General features: G+C 45.4%; 1 protein-coding gene across 1 annotated transcript in view; it reads left to right on the top strand.

Annotated features, from left to right (window-relative positions):
• SUSD5 (sushi domain containing 5) overlaps positions 1 to 21,086 on the top strand; it is a 71,874-nt gene that overhangs the window by 27,155 nt on the left and 23,633 nt on the right. Inside the window, exon 5 of the mRNA XM_034988129.1 lies at positions 16,235 to 16,423. Coding sequence (XP_034844020.1) covers positions 16,235 to 16,423 — 189 coding nt within the window. The remainder of the gene's footprint in view (positions 1 to 16,234; positions 16,424 to 21,086) is intronic.

Consider the following 21,086-nt stretch of genomic DNA (forward strand, 5'->3'; position numbering starts at 1 on the left):
AATGGGCAAAATGAAAACACATTGGTGACTCTGTTTAAACGGTTTTATGGGAAATCCTTATTCTTACAATTTTTCTGAAATTTTGAAATTATGTAAGAATGAAAAATTTCCGACCAAAAAATGGTCTACGTACTTCCCAAAACAACAATAACAACAACAGGAAAAACAAACACAAAAACACTCTGACTCATGGGAACCAACAAGGGAAGACAGTTCATGACGGCTGTCAACCAATGTGAGGAGCGATGCCCCCGTGTGTGGCTCATTAGCGTCAGGGTGCTCCAGAGCCCTGCCTCCCAGAGCAGTTTGCTGGAGCCTTGCCTGGCCTCCCCGCACCTCCAGGTCAATGCAGATGAGCTCATATGGCGAAGACTGGAGTCTTGGTCCTATGGGCCTGATTTAGGAGGAGGCTTCAGGTGGGCCACAAAGGGGCTCAGGAATGCATGCTGAGGGGGGATTAGGGTTGGAGGGCTGCTCTCTCTTGAGCGTTCTAGAAAAGCAGGATGGATTCCCCAAAGTCACTCAGAGAGAGCACTGTCCCTGTTTAGCGCTGCCTTTCCTCCTTTGGGAAGAGCCTGTAGAGCACTCCCTCCCGGCCTCCGCCCTACTCGGGAGCCTTCGCTTTTCCTCAGTAGAGCCTTTGTTGGCCGCACAGGCAACAAGGGAAATCTGTGTGCTGAAGGAAGGTGTAGAGCCTCAGCAGAAGCCGAGAACAGGCAGTTCCTTGAGGTCCTGCGGCAGGGGAGGGCTGGTCTGGTTCAGCGTCGCGCCAGTGCCGCGTCATCTCCTAAGGTTGCCTTTTTCCTGATGATGCTCCACGGCACTTGGCTCCGTGCTGCTGCTTCTCTCTGGCAAGATGGGAGGAATGAAGCGTGCTGACTCCCAGAATGGTAGACGAGTGCCTCCTGAAGAGCCCAGAAGGAAAACAGAGCCTGTGGAATATCCAGGCAGCTTCCTTCCTGTGTTTCTTTTTTTAAATAAAGCTCATCATGAATGTAGACTTTTCTCATTTTCCTTCCAGTATTTTTGTTTCATCGACAGTGAATTTCCAGCCCTGTGGTGATCTCACTTAAACTAATAAGTGAAGTTATTTTTAACCAGCTGGATGCTGATGAAATAAGCTGCCTCCACTTGGGTTCTCTGGCTTTGCTTCTCTTGGCGGCTTGTCTGTGGGGTCGACGGCATGGGGTCTGGAGGCTCCGCGTGTCCTCTTGCCTTCTCCCTGTTGCACCCCCCAAGGCTCCATGTCAGGTATGCTTCTGTTCTCCTGCATACTTTACTGTTGCCTGTATTTCCCTTAAAACAGAAAAGGAATTATTCCCTTCCTTTATGTCATCAACTAGAGCTGGATGCTCACCTTTTTGAGAGCAATCAGGAATTTGTGAGAGTAGCCAGTTCCCAAGTCTGCCTAGAGGAGGTCCTGTGCCTCAGGATTGACTTTGGGGAAATTCTCCCACTGCTTTGAAGAGACTGGAATCCATTAATTGAAGGTTTTGAACCGCTGATAGAACTGATATAATTTAGGTTCTCCCAAGGGAGTGTGGAAGACTCTGAGCTTATTAGCATTAACCTGGTATTGGCCATTTGTTTATTTGTCCAGGGTAATGCGAAGTCTAGTGCCCAGACTTATGGGAGAGAGAGAGAGAAAGAGAGAGAGGACTCATCCTCACCCTCGAGGAGTTGACAGTGTATAAAGATAGATAAGAAATGAATGTGTTTAGGAGGGTAATTAGAGAGGTTCTTGCGATGGTGGCAGTTGAGGTGGAGTTGGAAGGAGTTGGTTTCGTAGGGATAATGGTTAAGGAAGGGCAGAGAGGACACTGCAGACAGAAGAGAGCAGGTGGAGCAAAGCCTAGAAGCATAGATCCCAGTGGTTCGGGGGAGACTCGCTCTGGGAGAGCCATTTGAACTGGGTTCAAAACATCCCTGTGGTCCTGAGTAGCAGCTGGGCAGGACTGAGGTGGCTGCAGAAGGCAGCCCAAATAATCCCCACTGCAGGAAGCAGGGATGCCCCCTCCTCTGCCACCCCCACCCCCAGGCCTAGACAGCATCAGGTCTTGGCTTTCCCAAGACTGAGGTCTTCCATTCCAAAAACTTGGGCTAGAACAGTCCTGATGCACAAACAGCCAGTTCCCAGAGATGCTAGGTGCCTGGGCAGCTAGAGAAAAAGTGCCAATGGGTCCTTATCCCCTGGGGCAGATAACAGTGATGTCTCTGTGACCTGGGGCTACAGGCACCAACAATCTGGATGGACTTCTCCACTTCCCTGCTACCCAGAAGAACTGTGGCTGCCCTCTGAACCCATTGGTGCATTTAGGGAGCCTGTGCTTGGCTTTCTTGTATGCGCTGGGAGGAGGAGCCCAAAGTCCTGCCTCACAGACACAAACATGAGCCCCCAGAGCTGAGCACTCCAGTGGCAACTTTGTTCTCGAGGTTCTCGGAGGTCCTTAACGATGTGCAGTCCCACAACAGTCTCTGGATCAGTAAGTCACTTCGTGACCATCTGTCATTAGCTTTCCTAGAGAGTGTCCTCATAGGGCTCAGAGTTCTGCGGAAAGAGAACCTAGAGCCAGGTGTTCTTCAGGTAGAGCAGAGGCCACACATTTACAGGATATCATCAGAAGGGTTTATAATACCTCTCTGAATCCCCCAGCAGCTCGTACAGGCTCAGGGAGTTATTAGCTGCCCAACCCATCGTCAGCAGTGATTAGAGTGTGGATTTTTCTTACTCTAAAGCCCAGGTTTTCTGCTCCATCACACAGTATGCCTCAGGAACTAGCAGCTTCCTTGACCGTCCACGGGGGCAGATGCCACCCAGGCAGCCGGCACAGCGTCGCAGAGCGGGGGGCAGCCCTCCTCCCAGAACCACATCCCTGTCTAGTGTTTGCCTGGGGCCTCCAGGCTTCAGTTGCACTTCTGTTTATGCTTTAAAAGGATTAATAATGTAGATTCCCTGCCCTTCATGTCTCATCTTTCATTGGTAAAAATGAGCTGAGAGAAACTTCAAGGTGTGGAGAGGATCCGGAGTGCCAGAGGACAGGTGGGCCAGGGCCACCCCTTAGTGTAGCCAGAATCCCACTGACTGTGATGGAGAGTTTTCGCTCAAGCACACTCCCTCCTTGGGAGGCCGTAATCAAAGCCACCAGGATTTCTGATTCATATGCAATTCGGTTGCAGACCTGCTTCCTTCTTTCTCCTGGGCACCTCCCTATATCCATCAAGGCCTGACCTGCCTCAGTTTACTCAATAGTAAGATCATTTTAAAACCTGTCTTCCCAGATGTGGGGACTCAGATCCACACAGCTAGCTCTCCTAGTGTGACTTTTGGGCAACTCATCAACTTAACGGCAACATTTGGGCTCTTAACATTTCCCTGCAGTAAACCACACATGAGCATTCCTCTCTGTTTGTAGGGGCCAAGAGTTTCAAGTGTACTTTACAGATAATGTTTTGGTTTTTAAATTTTTTTTTAAAGATTAAAAAAAATTTTTTTAAATAATCTCTATACCTAACGTGGGGCTTGAATTTACAGCCCCGAGATCAAGAGTTGCACACTCCACTGACAGAGCCAGCCAGATGCCCCTACAGAAAAAAAGCGTTTAATGGAAGGAGCTGCACTCATGCATGATTTCACACCTCGGAGGGCCTGGTTTGATGCAGCTGTGGCGAGGGAGGGGGTGGGTAGCTGGGGGCCATGCAGGTCTTGGGACAGAGTCAGAACTGCCTGAACTACCTTTTACCCTCAACCCGTGAATGGGGTCACCTTGGGGCAGTGGAAAGGGCTGATCTAGGGGAAGAGATGTTTTTACTTTCTACTTTTAACACAACTCTACTGAGTGATCATAAAAGAGAGAGAGGAGGAAGGAAGGGAAAAAGTAGACGAGGTGGGGAGAAGGGAAGGAAGAAATAGCAAGTAGAATGAAGTGAGAGCTAGGACATGGAAAATCTTCCAAGACATATTATGTGGGTCTCAGAATATGTATAGCATGACCTAATTTATGTCGTTAAAAAAATGTACTTTGTACAGGAGAGAGCTTAGTGTGTTTGAGGAACAGTGTACCTAGATTGTTCAAGTGACAAAGGAGTAGCCCAAGATAGGGCTGGAGAGGTGGGGAAAAGAGCTAGCTATGCAGGGGTGATAACATTGGGCTGAGTTTTAAGGGGAAATGGGAAACCATTGCAAGGTTTTTAGCTGGCAGCTGATTTTTGAAAAATTTCTGAAGATCATTTTGGCTGCTAGTGTGCAGTCTGATAGATCAGAAACCTCCAAATTTTGTGCAAAGTGCTCTGGAGCCCTCTGTTTATGACAAGAAGGTTAATCAGAACTAAACCATGTTGTGTTCAAGGGAAATAACGCCTCAAACACAATAGTGCACAGTGGTTAGACCTGTGGGCTCTGTACCCAGAATCCCTGGGTTCAAACCTTGGCTCTATCACTTACCTGCCTTGGAAATTATATTAGTATTCATGATGTAGAGGTGTTGAGAGGACAGAATAGGACAATGCAAGTAAATCACTTAGCCCAGTGCCTGGCACAGAGTAAGACCTAGCAAATACAAGCGGTGACTGATTAGTATCTAGCTGCATACAAACTCTAACAATACAGGGTGTTAGTGGCATGGTTTCTTCACCTTGATGTCACACTATTTCTAATACAGCAACCCATAATTTCTTTTAAAAACATTGAACAAAATTTCATATGAATATGCCATACAACCAAGCAATTACATGCCAAGGTATTGGCCCAAGAGAAACATATGACCACACAAAAATGGGTGCACAAATGTTCATAGCAACTTTATCATAAAAGCCAAAAACCGGAAGCAACCCAAATGTCCATCAGCTGGTGAATGGATCAAAAAATTATGGTACATCCATATCATGGGTTATTATTTGGCAATGAAAAGAATGAACTAGGGTACCTGGGTGGCTCAGTCAGTTAAGCATCTGCCTTCAGCTCAGGTCATGATCTCAGAGTCCTGAGATCAAGCTGCGTTGGGTTCCCTGCTCAGTGGGGAGCCTGCTTCTCCCTCTCCCTCTGCCCCTCCCTGCCATTCATGCTCTCTCTCTTGCTTGCGCTCCCTCTCTCTCAAATAAATAAAATTTTTTAAAAAAAGAAAGAAAGAAAAGAATGAACTATTAGTACATGTAAAACATGGATGAATAATATTATGCTAACCTAAAAAGCCAAACATAAAAGGTTACATACTATATTATTCCATTTGAATGAAATTCCAGAAAAGGCAAAACTACCTGTGACAGAAAGTAAGAACAGTGATTGCTTGGGTTGGGGTTTGGGAGGGCATCCAAGGCCAGGAGCAAGGAGGAAATAGCTGAGGAGAGCTGTTCTATACCTCAGTTGTGGTGGCGGTTACACAATTGTATATATTGACCAAAAACTATTAAGCTGTACACTTAAAATTGGCAAGTTTTAGTTATATAAATAATATTTAATAAAACAAAAAACAAGAAAAAAAAATTGAGCAGCTTTAGAATTCCAAAATTCTTTCTCTCCAGAGCTTTCTTGCATATACTATCTCATTTAATTCTCAAAGCCATATTGTGGAGAGGGTATTATCATTCTTTCTGTTCAGGTGATGCAACTGAAGAACAGAGAGGTTTGGGGCATTGTCTTTGGTCACACAGCTTCTGGAAGGTGCATATGGGAACTCTCACCCAAACACATTCCTGTCCCTGCTCTTCCAAGTTCTGTGCAGCAGGACGTGAGAGCCAGTCAAGCCTGATGCATCCATCTCCACGACTCCTGATGACCCTGAGGCTGCAGCTCTAATCTGGACTTGGCACATGCTTCAAATTTTTCACTTCAGGAAGAGAATATTAAGAGCTAACACCTCCTGTAGCACCCACTGTGTTACCTGTGTTCACTTGTTTAACACAACAACCCCACAGAAAGTTACTATTGTTATTTTACAGATGAGGAAACTGAGGCACAGCAAGGTTAAGTAACTTGCCAAAGTCACACAGTTAGCAGGTAGGGGAGCAAGGAGTCAAACCCAGACACTAAAGGATTTTGTTCTCTGAGGCATTCTCCTTTTTACCCTGGAACAGCTCATCTTCCCTGGGGACTGCTGTTCCAGCTGGGAGGTGCGGTGCTCATACTCGGTGGCCCTGCCTCCCAGTTTGCCCGGGACAGTTTGTGTTTGTTTGTACTTGTCCCACTGTAATTATTAACAGTGTTCCCTCTCATTTTTATAAGTACCTTAATATGGATAATAAATTATATGGTCACCCTAGCTATTATCACTACAGGCTTGAATTAGAAGGAAAATTCTCCCTGGGAACTCTCTTTACCAAAAGGGGAGTGTGTGTGAATGGCAGAATAGCTCTGCGTGGATCTGGGCTTTACCCTGCTCACCACAGAGGCTCATTGTTGTTGGAGCCCAGATAATCTGACAGAGCCAGAAATGCAGCCCATGCCCAGGGTCCGGCAGGGGACCCTTCCAACACATCCTGTGGTGTAACCATCTGAACTTAACCTGGTTATTTGCTACTCTCAACAGCCAAAGCCTGACCGCAAGAGTTTGTATCCCTCAGCAGTCCCTCTGTGCTTTCTCTCACCTTGAACCTAGCCTCTATCACGGACCACTGCTGCCATATCAACAGTAGGAAACCTGGGCCCATGTCTGTTCTGGTCTTCTTATGAACCATTTTGTTCTGCCCTTCTTTGTGGCCACAGAGGGCATTCAGTTCCTGTCCACCCATCGTGTGCTTGGCTGTATTTGGCCAGAGGGAACTGGGTGTTCATTACCATTGTGACTTGACGAATGATTCCAAAGACCATCAGTCTCTAACTGTTTGCTTGGGAAATGGAACTCATTTTTATTTATGTCCCCATTAAGTTCCAGGCATGTAGTGGCCATTTAATTCTGGTAAAAATCGTATGAAATAGGTGTCATTAGCTCCATGTTACTTTTTTAATATATTTTTAAATTATAAACATGAATAGGTGGTCACTGTAGTAGAAAGTCTAAAGAAAATTAAAATCATTTATAATCAGTCTGCCTTGAGATAAGTACTTAAGCATCAGTCCTGTTTACACTGCATTTTTAGTTCACCAAATTGGGATTTTATGGACAATATATAGGTCTGCATTCTGTTTTTTTCACTCAGTAATATGTATCTTCCATTGACACTGAATATGCTCCAAAGGATGATTTTTTTTAAGATTTTATTTATTTATTTGACAGAGAGAGATAACGAGAGCAGGAACACAAGCAGGGGGAGTAGGAGAGGGAGAAGCAGGCTTCCCGATGAACAGGGAGCCCGATGCGGGGCTCGATCCCAGGACTCTGGGACCATGACCTAAACCGAAGGCAGATGCTTAACGACGGAGCCACCCAGGCGTCCCAAAGGATGATTTTTTAATGGCTATTGTGACAATCCATCACATGAATGTATGTACACTAGACATTCTTCTGTCATTAGACATTTTGGTAGTTCTGTGGTTTTCATTATGATAAATAATACCGTGATTGAACATCCTCACACATGTATCTTTCTGCCCATCTTTAATTTTCAGGCTCTTTTTATAGTTACAATTTATTGAGAACTATGTGTCAGAAGTTGCACTAAGACCTTGTCAACTGTGTGCTGCATCAGACATGCTTAACTACCTACACAATGACGGTCCCTCCCCCTTCCTTCAACAGTACCATCCTCAACCAAGAGCCTGTTGTTAGTATTCACCAGCACACCACTGGTCAGTTGGGGGAATAAGCAAGCAGGGAAGAATTACAAGAAAAGCAAAAGGTGTCAACATTTCAAAAGAGAGGGAATCCCTTTAAGGGAGTCAGAGCAAAGAAACTGTTTGAAACTGTTTAGAAGATAATTCATATTCTTTTTTTTTTTTTTTTGAGAGAGAGAGAATGAGATAGAGAGCATGAGAGGGGGGAGGGTCAGAGAGAGAGGCAGACTCCCTGCTGAGCAGGGAGCCTGACGTGGGACTCGATCCTGGGACTCCAGGATCATGACCTGAGCCGAAGGCAGTCGCTTAACCAACTGAGTGACCCAGGCGCCCAATTCATATTCTCATTGAGCAGCTACTCCATGTCCCTTTACGTACCATCCCATCTCTCTCCTCCCCTTCATGGCCCTAAACTTCCTCTACATTCATGGTCTCCATGATCTCACTTCCTATTGCTCCTTCATCTCTCTGTCCACTGCTTTCTGGCTTCTGTCCTATCACGGAAATGAAACTGTTCTCCCCAGGGTTTCTGGCAGCTTCCCTACAGATAACTGTAGTGGCCGCTTCTCAGCCTGCATTTTGCTTGCTGTTTGCGCAGCTTTAAGTACTTGACTATGCCTTCGTCCTTGAAACATCTTTTCCCTTGACTTCCTTTGGCTTTTCTTCGTATCTGTCTAGCTGCAGGGGTGACCTGTGTGAACTCTTCATTCTCTGCTCACCTCCTGGGGCTTTCACCTAGACCCTCCTCTCCCCCAACTCAGCACTTCAGTGGTTTCAGTTTTCATCTAAACTCTCATTAATCTGGGGCACCTGGGAGGCTCAGGCTGTTGGGCATCTGCCTTTGGCTCAGGTCACGATCTCAGGGTCCTGGGATTGAGTCCCATGTCAGGTTCCCTGCTCAGCGGGGAGCCTGCTTCTCCCTCTCCCTCTGCTGCTCCCCCTGCTTGTGCTCTGTCTCTCTCTGTCAAATAAATAAAATCTTTTAAAAAAAAATGCTCATTAATCTCAAATCATTTTCTTTTTTTTTTCTTTAAAGATTTTATTTATTTATTTGACAGAGAGACAGCACAAGCAGGGGGAGTGGCAGACAGAGGCAGAGAGAGAAGCAGGCTCCCTGCAGAGCAAGGGAAGCCTGATGTGGGACTCCATTCCAGGACCCCAGGACCACGACCCAAGCCAAAGACAGTCGCCCAACCAACTGAGCCACCCATGTGCTCCTAATCTCAAATCATTTTCTTAAGCCTTGGTTCCCCTACTAAGCCCCAGATTCCATACACACAGCTACTTATGGATGCTTCTTTTAGAACCTCAAACTCCAGTCCTGCACTGTGCTCATATCCCTTAACCTGCTTACCCCTTCCCTTGCCCCATCCTCTCCTTTACTCCCACAACTTTTCAACTATAAGTTCTGCAAGAACCTTCCTTCTTAGTATCTCCCATATCCACCTGGTTCTTACCATCTGTACCTCACTTCAGCTCCTGTCCTACTCTCCTGGACATCTCAAATGGCCTCCTAACTGGTCCTTCAGTTTCCGGGGGGTTTCCTCAATCCGTTCTCTACCTTGCAACAGTGCTCTGTCTAAGGTGCCAAGGGGACTGTGGTATTTCCTGTTTTTAATTGTCCCCCCTTCTCCACCAGACAAATTCCAGATTTCCTCCCTGGCTTACAAAGGCCTTCCATAAACTCATGGCTGCCTACCTCCCTTGTACTTTATGCTTCAGTTTTACTAACTTCTTGCCATTCCTCAAATAATGAGAAAGGTTCAGATATCAAACACATTTTTTTAAAGATTTTATTTATTTATTTGACAGAGAGAGAGCAGGAGAGCACAAGCAGTGGGAGTGGCAGAGGGAGAGGGAGAAGCAGGCCCCCCGCTGAGCAGGGAGCCCCATGCGGGGCTCAATCCCAGGGCCCTGGGATCATGACCTGAGCCAAAGGCAGTCACTTAAATGACTGAGCCACCCAGGTGCCCCTCAAAACACATTTTAAAGCTATAGTAAACAAAATCATTTGGCACTGTAGAGAAACACAAGTAGACAAACACTTTAATGCAAAAGGCTGGAAGCACCAAAACAGACCCAATGTGCCTAAGTATAAGTTTATTTATTTATTGTTTTAAAGATTTTATTTATTTATTTGACAGACACAGAGATAGTGAGAGCAGGAACACAAGCAGTGGGAGTGGGAGAGGGAGAAGCAGGCTTCCTGCTGAGCAGGGATCCCGATGTGGGGCTCGATCCCAGGACCCTGGGATCATGACCTGAGCCAAAGGCAGACGCTTAACGACTGAGCCACCCAGGCGCCCTAAGTTTTTTTTTTTTTCCTAAGTTTATTTTTTTTAAAGATTTTATTTATTTACTTGACAGAGAGAAAGCACAGCAGGGGGAGTGGCAGGAGGAGGGAGAGGCAGGCTCCCAGCTGAGCAGGGAGCCCGATGGGGGGCTTGATCCCAGGGTCTCAGGACAATGACCCAAGCCAAAGGTAGCCACTCAACTGACTGAGCCATCCAGGCACCCCTAAGTATAAGTTTATAGTGAAGTGGGTGGTGAGACTTCCAGTCAGTGGGAGAAAGATGGGTGGATTGACAGTACTAAGTTGATTGGTTAAGAGTTTGGAAAGATAAGACAATGCATTATTGTACTGATACATGGAGATCTCTTAAAGATTGACAAGGTGAAGACCATAATAGATAAATACTTTTAAGAAATACAACTGGTCAATAAATATTCAACTATTTTTACCAATGCAAAGATATACATGTTAGTATAAGAAATCACCTTTTTTGGCTCATGAAGTTGTCAAAGTTTACAAAGATGGTGTGCTAAGGAGAAAGAGGCAAGTTTATACACCACTGAGGGGTATAGACTCTTAAACACTCATATTCAACTTGGCACAAACTATCAGAAGCTTTAAAAATACATATGCCCTTTCACCCATCAATTCTACTTTGGGTATTTTATTCTAAGGAAATTAATATGGATAAATACAAAAGTATGTTACAAACATGTTCATTACTTAATAGGGAAAATTGGAAACAAAGTTAATGTCTAACAATAGGGGAGTCCTTTATGGTAAATCCCTTAAAATGGAATAATATATAGTCATTTACAAGTAAATTCAAATAATACAAGTATTTGGGGTGCCTGGCTGGCTCAGTCCGTTAAACATCTGATTCCTGATCTTGGCTCAGCTCATGATCTCAGGGTTGTGAGTTGGAGCTCCCACGTCAGGCTCTGTGCTGGGCATGGAGCCTGCTTAAGATTCTCTCTCTCAGCCACAGGGGAAGGGAGGGAAAACTGAATGGGAAGAAATCAGAGAGGGAGACAAACCATGAGAGTCTCTGGACTCCGGGAAACGAACTGAGGGTTACAGAAGGGATGGGGGATGGGGGAATGGGGTAACCGGGTGATGGGTGTTAAGGAGGGCATGTGTTGGGATGAGCACTGGATGTTATATGCAACTAATGAATTGTTGAACACTACATCAAAAACTAATGATGTACTTACTATATGTTGGCTAACTGAAAATAATAATAAAAATAAATAAAAATAAAAAGATTCTCTCTCTCCCTCTTCCTCTGCCCATCACCACCCACCCCTCTCTCTGTCTCTAAAAAATAACAGGGACACCTGGGTGGCTCAATCAGTTAAGAGTCTGCCTTCGGCTCAGGTCATGATCCGAGTTCTGGGATTGAGTCCCGCATCAGGCTCCTTGCTCAGCGAGAAGCCTGCTTCTCCCTCTGCCTTCCTCTCTCTCTCTCTCTAACAAATAAATAAAATCACTAAAAAACAAGAACAACAAATAATACAAATATCTGTTGATGGGGAAAAATATCACAATATAATGTTAAATTAACAAGCTACAAAACAAAGCAGTTACATCATTGTGTGGCAAAATATCATATACGTGTGTGTGTGTGCGTGCGTGTAAAACTGAAAACAAAACCCACGTTAACAATGGTTATCATTGGTGAAATTCAAGGAGAATTTTTCTTTTTCCTGTGGTATTCTTTTCCCTGTGAGTTTTTTGAGTTTTCTGGCTTGTGTAAGAAATACCTATATGGATAATTTTAAAACTTTTTACCATGAAATTTTTCAAACAAACACAAAAGTAGCAAGAATAGTATCACAAATCCCCATGTGCCCTCACCCAGCTTCAGTAGTCAATATTTTGCCAATTTGATTTCATCTATTTTCCCCAGCGTTTTTCTCCCATTGAGATATTTTTTTTCTCCTATCGAGATATTTTAAAGCAAATGCTGGGCATTATGTCATTTTATTCTAGGACATTTAAAAATTATTTTCTACGAGGGGAAGCTCAGGAACTAGTCTCATGTAGGTTCCATGTGACAGTAAATGATTTCAATTTATTGATCGACACAGAATTTAACTTCGCATGAACTTGCCCACACACTTATCGTACGTCCAGGGTAGAAAGTCTGCAAGTTGGAAACCACTGCCTTAAAGCATGGATCCTTGTCAAATGCAGTTCCCCTTGGGAGAGGGTGTGAATAATTGTCAACCATTTATACCTCATGCTGAATAAATAGCAGATTTTCTGAAGGGGAGATATTTTTTAAATTAACTTATTTCATGGAAGTATAATTTATATCAGCAAAATGCACAGATCTTAAGTTTGATGAGTTTTGACAGACATATACACCAGTGTAACCAACACCCAGTCAAGATACAGAACATTTCCCTTATCCCAGAAAGTTCCCTGGAGCTCTTTTCCAAAGATCCTCTGCCCCTCCTCATCCCAGCAGAGCCAAGGCAATCTCTGTTCTGATTCCCGCATCAGGCTCCTTGCTCAGTGAGAAGCCTGCTTTTTAGTTTTGCCTGTTTTTCAGGGTAGGTTTTTATCTGGAGCACTAGTTCTCCAAGAATGGTCCCTGGACCAATAGTATTAATATCACCTGGGAACTTGTTATAAATGCAAATTCTTGGGCCCTAACTATGACCTACTACTAAGTTAGAAACTCAAAAACTCAGCAGTCTCTGAGAGGGTGTGTGTGTGTTACAAGCCTTTGGGTGATTCTGATCACATTCAAGTTTGAGGAGCCCTGATATGGAGAGCCTGGAAACTCACAATAAAATTGGACAGAACAGGGAGAGCAGTGCTGGTTGTGTATGGGGTGAGTAGGGTGGGAGGGAGCTGGGCAGGAGGGCACAAAAGACAACTTTTTCACATAGCTTAGAAAACACCAAAAGGAAGGAGGAGAGGTCAAGCATTTGTGTCAGAATGTCTGCATCTTGGTTTTGCGAAGGAGTTATGATGGTCTGTAGGCTTAAAATTTCTCAAAACTAAAGCATCAACTTTCATATGAGTTCTAAATTCTATGGAAACTGGCTATCAGAAGTTGTGATTGGCAAATGAGTTGTTTATTAATACTGTTTTATAGACAAGATCTTTCATAAAATCTCTTTTCTTGGAAGGGAAAATAACAGAAATTGCTCTTTATATTGAAATTACTGAAACCCAACTTTAGGATCTGAGAAATTCACAAACCACCATCCCTAGTTGCAGAATAATTGAGAAGTAGTAGGGAAGGCTAAGGAAATAGGATCTGGGTCTATAGCCAGCTGTTTTTCAGAGCTCCCTTGTGAGGTTTAAGATGGGAAGGTTAATGAAAGGAACTCATTCAAGTTGCGCCTGGACATGAGTGGTGTTTTTGGCATGCCCTTGGTTGTGTTAACACATGGAACCGTTGTCCTGAAGTTTTTGAAATCACACCACCTAAGAAGCAGTATGTTTCCTGTCTTGAACATTTGTGGGAAATTCAGAAATATATGGTATGTGTATGTAGACTCTCAGGAGTATGATTGTGGTTTTCCCGGGCCAGATTCTAGCCTGTGCTATTCTGGAAATTAACTGTGAGGGAGAAGATACTGTGAGGGAGAAGATCCTGTGAGTCTCGTAGGGTGTGAATTTGGCCTGAAGTTCCCCCTTTATCTACTTTCAGAACAGTTACTCTGCTCCCGAATTTTCCGTCCAAGGAGTTGGTGTTGTGTCCCAAGATAGAGCTGCGTGAGACTGATCGTATTTACCGGTCCTTTGATAGTGTTTGACAAAGAGCCTCCAGTTTCCCAGAATGAGGTCCTGTTAAGAGGAGAGAAAATTGGGATGTCCAGCATGAGTCCTAGCCCTCTGAGGATGGTGGAGAGAGAGATGGAGGCCGTTGGCCCTGAGGTGCTAGCTGGAATTCAGGCCAGCCTTGCATGACTGAGGCTTTGGTCCATTCCTCTCAGGATGCCCTGCCCAGACCAAGTGATGATGCCTCTCTGCCCAGTGGGGGCAGCGCTGGATTTGTGGCAACTCTCAGATGGCTGCCTGTCCCTACTTACTCCATAGATGAAGCAAACGCTTGATCTCCTGGGCTACACAGTCAGGATGGTTGGGGTTACCATCTTGACATGGTTGGCACTCTGTGCCAGCTTCCCTGAAATGCAACCACACTGTTTTTTCATTCAGAAATTCTTGTGTCAAAAAACATGCATAGCAATGACTCTCTTTGAAAAAGTGCTACCAAAATTACAAGCTGACAGGCCAATCAGGGTGGCTTAAGGCTCAAGTTCTGTTTTCTATTTTCATCTTTTCTTAGCATATTTTCTTTTTTTAAGCAATGTGCTTCTTAGGTGATTTGACTGCATATGGACTAAAGGTTCTCCTTTCTAACATAAAACTAGAAGAAATTCAAATTAAAAATTATTTCCTTTTTTTGAAAAAAAATCACATCACTTGGATGCAGCAATTCCACTTCTAGAAGGTTATCCTAATAAAGTATGTACCAAAATGTACAAATGAGCTGTTCATTTTGTAACATTATTTATAACAGTGAAAACTTGGAATCAACAAAATGTCTCTGTAATGACTAAATAATGTGCTATAGTGTAGCCTTTTAAAAGATTGAGGTAATTTATGGTGCTTAAGGAGAAACAGCTCTAGAACATTAGGGGAAAAAACAGACTTCTAGTTTCTAGCCCAGCATATAAGGAAAGAAATTAAATCAATAATTAATAACCTTGCCAAACAGAGAGCACCAGACCCAGATGAGTTCATTAGAGATTCTACCAAACATTTAAGGAAGAAATTATACCAATTGTTAAGACAATCTCTTCCAGAAGTTAGAAGCAGAGGGAATACTTCCTAACACATTCTATGAGGCCAGCATTTACCCCTCATACCAAAATGAGACAAAGTCATCACAAGAAAGTAAAACTACAGACCAATAACTAATGAACATAAATGTAAAAATCCTCAACAAAATATTAGGAATTTGAACCTAGCAATATATAGAAAAGAATTATACACCAGAACCAAGTGGGATTTATCCCAGGTGTGCAAGCCTGGGGCAACATTCAAAAATCAGTTAATACAACCCATGATATCAACAGGCTAAAGAAAAAGCATGGGATCATATTGATAGATACAGAAAAACATTTGCTTAACGACTGAGCCACCCAGGCGGCCCCAAAAATAGGTTTTTTAAAAAGCAGGTATCAGTAATACATATGATACAACCTTTTTTATGTTAAAAACCACACTCACACACAGAACTATACCTACCTAGGGGCCCCTGGGTGGCTCAGTCAGTTAAGCATCTGTCTTCAGCTCAGGTCATGATCTCAGGGTCGTGGGATCGAACCCTGTGTCAGGCTCCCTGCTCAGCGAGGAGCCTGCTTCTCCCTCTCCCTCTGCCTCTGTGCTTTCCCTCCCTCCCTCTCTCTCTCTCTCTCTCTCAAATAAATAAACTCTTTTTAAAAAAAGAACACTACATCATGACATAATGTATGGTGATTAACATAACATAATAAAATAAAATTTAAAAAAAAACAACTTACAGCAGGTAGGACTGACCCAGGGATAGGGAGGGTGTGGATAAAGTCACAGCAAACTCTGTGGCATAATTTTCTAACTTGTTTGGAATTTGGCTAACCTGGATGTCTCACTAGTTTTTGTAGAACACCATACACTTATGATATATTAAATTTTAATTTCAAATAAATAAATAAGAACTATACCTATCTATACCTACCTAAGTCTGTCTGTATGTTGGTATATATTTATACCTCTGTCTGTATTTGTGTAGACCTAACGGGTAACAGTGACAGCATCAGAGTTGAGGCTGGGGGAAGCGAGAGGCCCCTTCCGCTGCACTTGATAGTCTGTAGCCTCTTAGCTTTTTGACAGAGAGTACCTGCTCACTTATGTAAGTAAGACAAAAAGGAGCTTGCTGCCAGGCATATGTTTCTGAATCTTCCTTTCAAGGAGATGTGAGAGGGTAATGATGCCTGGCAATTTCAAAATACAAAGTTGCAACAAGTATTTTGTTGAGTGCCTCATTTGGGCCCCGGCATTTGTCCAGGCTCTGGGGATGCCAAGGGCGAAGGAGAACTAGCCCCTGTGATCCCAGCTCAGGGTGCAGGCAGCACCCAGGGATGGGGAGAGTTGTATTTAACCTGGTTTTCTCCCCAGCTGCGCAAGGGCTGCGTGCTTTGGGAAAGCTGATTGTGACTCCTTGTCCTCAGAGAAGCCGTGTGGAGATCCGCCTTCATTCCCACACACCATCCTGCAGGGCCGCACGGGCCTGGAGATGGGGGACGAGCTGCTGTACGTGTGCGCCCCTGGCCACGTCCCGGGCCACCGCGAAACTGCCTTCACCCTGCTGTGTAATGGCTGTGGGGAGTGGTACGGCCTGGTGCAGGTCTGCGGGAAAGGTAAGCTGCCCCCACACCCTGGGAGCAGAGCCACCCCACTTGTGCTGGATGGGCTCTTCTCCACAAAGGTCCCTTTGAAAGAGGCTTCCAGACCTTTCCCCTGGGTTCTGGAGCTGACAACATCTCCACTCTAACTTATTTAGAAAGTTTACCTGGAAATCTGATCAAGATGCGCTACCAGGAAGAGCACTTGTGGGGAAAGGGACCCGGGACTGGTAAACTGGGCCGGGAGGGCTGTCATGAATGCAGGCTGCTAGCTGGGCTCCCTGAGTGGTGACTCTTGTGACCGGGCATAACCCTTGTAGGGACCTCGCGGGCTTTGCTATGGCTTGGGACAGGAGCTTCTGGCTCTTTGGGGCATGGGGCTTAGAACTCACGGTGGGTCCACAGCCACACATGGAAGTCCTGCTCCCTTGCCCGGGAGCAGTCCTGGGGAGGTTGAGGCAGGGAGGATACTCTAAGACAGCTGTGTGGCCTGGCCCCATTGACGAGAGCCACCTGTCGCAGCCCTGCAGCCTTGCTCTATTCCCTGGCCTGTAGCCTATGGCAGTCACGTGAGCCGACATACTTAGTTGAGACTGAAAAGACTCCTGGTGGGCCTCGACAGAAACCTGATGTGGTTCCCCTAGATGTCTTCATTCCATTATTGTCGTACACCTGGGGGTCACAGGCTTCTGCATCCCACCTCTGCCCAGCCCCTTGGGGATTCTCCCAGTAGCAGAAATCACTGTCCCCAGCCACAGCCTGACCTGGCCTCCCCACTCTTGATCTTATGGCTTCATGCCCTACTCTGAATTGTTCCCTGACCTCACAAGGCTCCTCTTACCCTAAGACTCCTTTGGGGGCCGCTTCCTGACCCCCATGATATCTGGGTACCAAGCGGAGGCTAGCTCCATGGAGGGGAATGACTCCAGCACCACAGTGTGAATGAATTTATCAGGCAGTCTGTCCCCAGAACGTCCTGCAGATCCCATGGGACCATGCTGAGACTAGGGCACTGTCTTGTCGAGATTCATCCACGTTGTTGCCTAGGCTGTGGTTTGTTGTCTTCACTGCTGTTTACTAAGTGTGAATACAGCACTGTTTATTTCTCCAATGTGCTGGTGGACGTTTGACTTGTTTTCGTTTGGTGGCCATCACAAGCTCTCTTGCCATGGTTGTGTCCATCCAGGTCATGTGGTTCACATGTGAATATATTTCTGCTGGTTCCTGGGAGTGGAATTGCTGCCCATGGGGTAGGTGTGTCTTCAGCATAAGTGGATGCTGCCAGAGAGTTTGCTCAACTATTCCGACCACTTTACTCTCTTGTTGGTCAGCATCCTCACCAGCCTTCGGGATTGGGAGACTTTTACCTTTTTGCCAATCTGGTGACTACCCTGGGCTGACTTAGTTGTGATATGCATTTGTCTGGTTGAGCACTTACTACATTTTAAACAGGCACTAGCATTTCCTCTGTAAAATGTCTACCCAAGTTTCTTGCCCATTTTTCTAATTGATTCAAATTATTTACATAAGATAGGATTTCTTTTTTACATAAAACTTTCATAATAAGTTGCAAACATTTTCTCTCATTCTGTGGCTTATCTTTCTCCTCTTGGAGGATCTTTTAATGAATAGGATTTTTTTCCTTTTATTGTTTATTTCACTACTTCTCAAACTTTCTGTGGACCATTAAAAATTGTTTTCTAGGGCGCCTGGGTGGCTCAGTTGGTTAAGCGACTGCCTTCGGCTCAGGTCATGATCCTGGAGTCCCGGGATCGAGGCCCGCATCGGGCTCCCTGCTCAGCAGGGAGTCTGCTTCTCCCTCTGACCCTCCTCCCTCTCATGCTCTCTGTCTCTCATTCTCTCTGTCTCAAATAAATAAATAAAATCTTTTAAAAAAAAAATTGTTTTCTAGTATTGGCAGACTGATACCTTAGCAAAATACAGTAAAAAATCAATTAATATAAAGCTAAAATAGGGACACCTGGGTGGCTCAGTCGGTTAAGCGTCTGCCTTCAGCTCTGGTCATGATCTCGGGGTTCTGGGATCCAGCCCCACATCGGGCTCCCTGCTCAGCAGGGGGACTGCTTCTCCCTCTCCTTGCTGCTCCCCCTGCCCATGCTTGCACACACACACACACACACGCTCTCTCTCTCTGACAAGTAAATAAATCTTAAAAAAATATATGAAGCTAAAATAAAGATATTCCAGATACAAACACGATTTTTTGTTAAATTAAATGGACATAAAATTCCCCTGCCAAATTGTTATGAAAGCTTCTCAGAACATCCTCTCAGGTATCTACATGCCTCATTGCAGGCTAGCAACCAAAGTTACAGACTGGGACAAGCACTAGAAGCACTGTTTGAGCAATCTTCCGGCACTTTCCTCATCATTATAAGATTGCTGTTGTTTTGTGGCAGGCAGGAGCTCCCTGCCAATCCTGATCATTCACCTGCAGCAGATGATCAGGCATAAGGCTCAAGCTTGCCGCTTGTGGAGTGTGTCACCTCAAAGCAGACCCATACCCACCCTGAGATTGATAACGAGCTGGCTTTGTTTCTGGTGAGGCTCAAGCCTGGCCATCTCAGGAGCCACACCCACCAGCCAAATGGGCTGTTTACAGGCCCCGGCCGAAAGAGAACTAAAAGCAAGTTTTATTTGTCTGCAATGGTGTTTATTTTCGCACGGCAAGGCAGAGTTTTTGGAGCTTTCAGCTGGTGGGCAGGAATTCTGCTTTCTGTGCTTGGCTGAGTATACAGACTGTTAAGAGATTTTGTCGCCCTGTAGATTTAACATTTAAACTAGCTGTGTCATTATAAGGGGTGTGTGTGTGTGTGTGTGTGTGTGTGTGTTACAAGACTGTCTTCACCAGGGATTTCAGTCCCTCTTGCACATTTATTTTTATAGTGACATCCACTTTTTTGATGAGGGAACAGCTTCAAATTGGAGAACAGTCATCTTGGGAGAGTGGGCCACACAAGGGTTGGACCCAGGCGGGTTTGGATGAGAGCTCTTCCTTGTAGGGGCTGATTGGCCACTCACTGCACATCCCTTCCTGTGGCAGGGCCCAGGTGCTGGGTGTACAAACTGAAGCAAAGCTGTCCCATCACTAAAGGCAACTCTATAAACCAGGTGCCTCAAAGGAGACAGAAGCAGTAGCTGATGCAGTGGAAGGGAGAGCTGGAAAGCAAGGTGAATTTTAAAGGAAGTGTGTGTTTCCAGATGGTGGAAGTGCTCAGTGACGCAAAAGGCTGCAGACATCAAGTAAATGAAAGCTACAGATGTGTGCCTTGGCTTCACAGCATGAGAAGGTTCTGGTGGTCTTGTATTTTCAGTGTGAATGTGGGGAGTGGGATGCCGCTGGGCCACACTGCAGTGAGTGCAGGAATGAACTGGGATGAGAAGAGGGTGGGGGGCAGACAATTCATTCTTGAATCTCTGGGGCTCATGAAGAGCACGAGGCAGAGTGCTGGAAGAGGATCAGGGGACCAAAGAGATTGTGGGGGTTTGTATTGTTTGCTTGCTTCTGTTATTTTTAGGTTGGAGAGATGGCAGTTAATGTAAATGACAATGGAAAGGCTTGGAAGAGAAGGGGAAACAATTATTTCCTTCACTTCCCTGAACCTTAATTTGCTCATATGAGAACATGGATACTAGTTTTCACATAGATTCCCCCATGGGCTTCTTGCAGGTGCCTCACTTAGAACAGGACCTGTGAGGTGAATGGGCTCAAGGAGTGTTCTTCTTTCCCTTTCACCTTCATGCTGATCCAGGAGAGCATTCAGGCCTCCTCACTTACGGGATCTAAGGGGCTCTGTGCATGACTCTGGCTCCCTCCCCACTTCCTTGTGGGTTATTGACTCTAGCCCCTATTACCAAGGGTCACCAAAGGCATCCTCTGACTTAGAACTGTCTGTTCCTTGAGTGAGTAGTTAGCCTTTGCCAGCAGGTGTCTCGGGTCCTGGAGACCAGAAACTGGGGCCACAGCTGTCTCACTCCTCCACAGAGTGCTTGTCCTCTCTGTACTGGGGCCTGGCTCCTCCCCCTCCTCCCCTCAGGACATGGGACATCCCCCTACTCTTACCCCAGAGTATTTCCTTTTATTTCCTTGTGAGCTGCTGGTGCCCACTCCAAACCCTCTGCTAGAAGCTGCCCGTAGATGCTGCCTCAGGAGCAGCTCTGCTGAGGTCATGGTAGGATCCTTGTCCCTTATTTCCCCTCTCAACCTCTCCAGGCCCAGAGAGCCTTCAGGTGTGAGTACCCTGGACAACAAGACTTAAAGAACTTGAGGGCTCCGATGAGTTTGGTATTGGAGATTCCTGAGGCTTAGGGGGTCAAGCTACCATAAAGACTTTTCCATTCAAAGTTGGCATTGTATAGACATTTGAAGACTGACTGGACGCCTTGGGCCAGATTCTCTAAAAGCAGAGCCTGTTCAGATGCATGTGGTTTACTGAGGGAGGGAAGCAGGATAGGGAAGGAGAGGAGAGGATGTGACCTCAGAGGCCTTCTCCCTTTGCCCGATCTCATGAACTGTACCACAGGGTTGGTCCCACTTGGAAGCACGGAGGCCAGCCCTGAGTTCCTCCATCTCCATCTGTCATTGGTTGCCGGGGCTAGGTGGCATGGTGTGCGTGTGACACCTGAGCAGAGCTCCCATTCCCCCGAAGGCAGCTCT

This window comes from Mirounga leonina, unplaced genomic scaffold (genome assembly GCF_011800145.1).
Source record: "Mirounga leonina isolate KUSES-001 unplaced genomic scaffold, KU_Mleo_1.0 Mir_115, whole genome shotgun sequence".
Lineage (NCBI taxonomy): Eukaryota > Metazoa > Chordata > Mammalia > Carnivora > Phocidae > Mirounga > Mirounga leonina.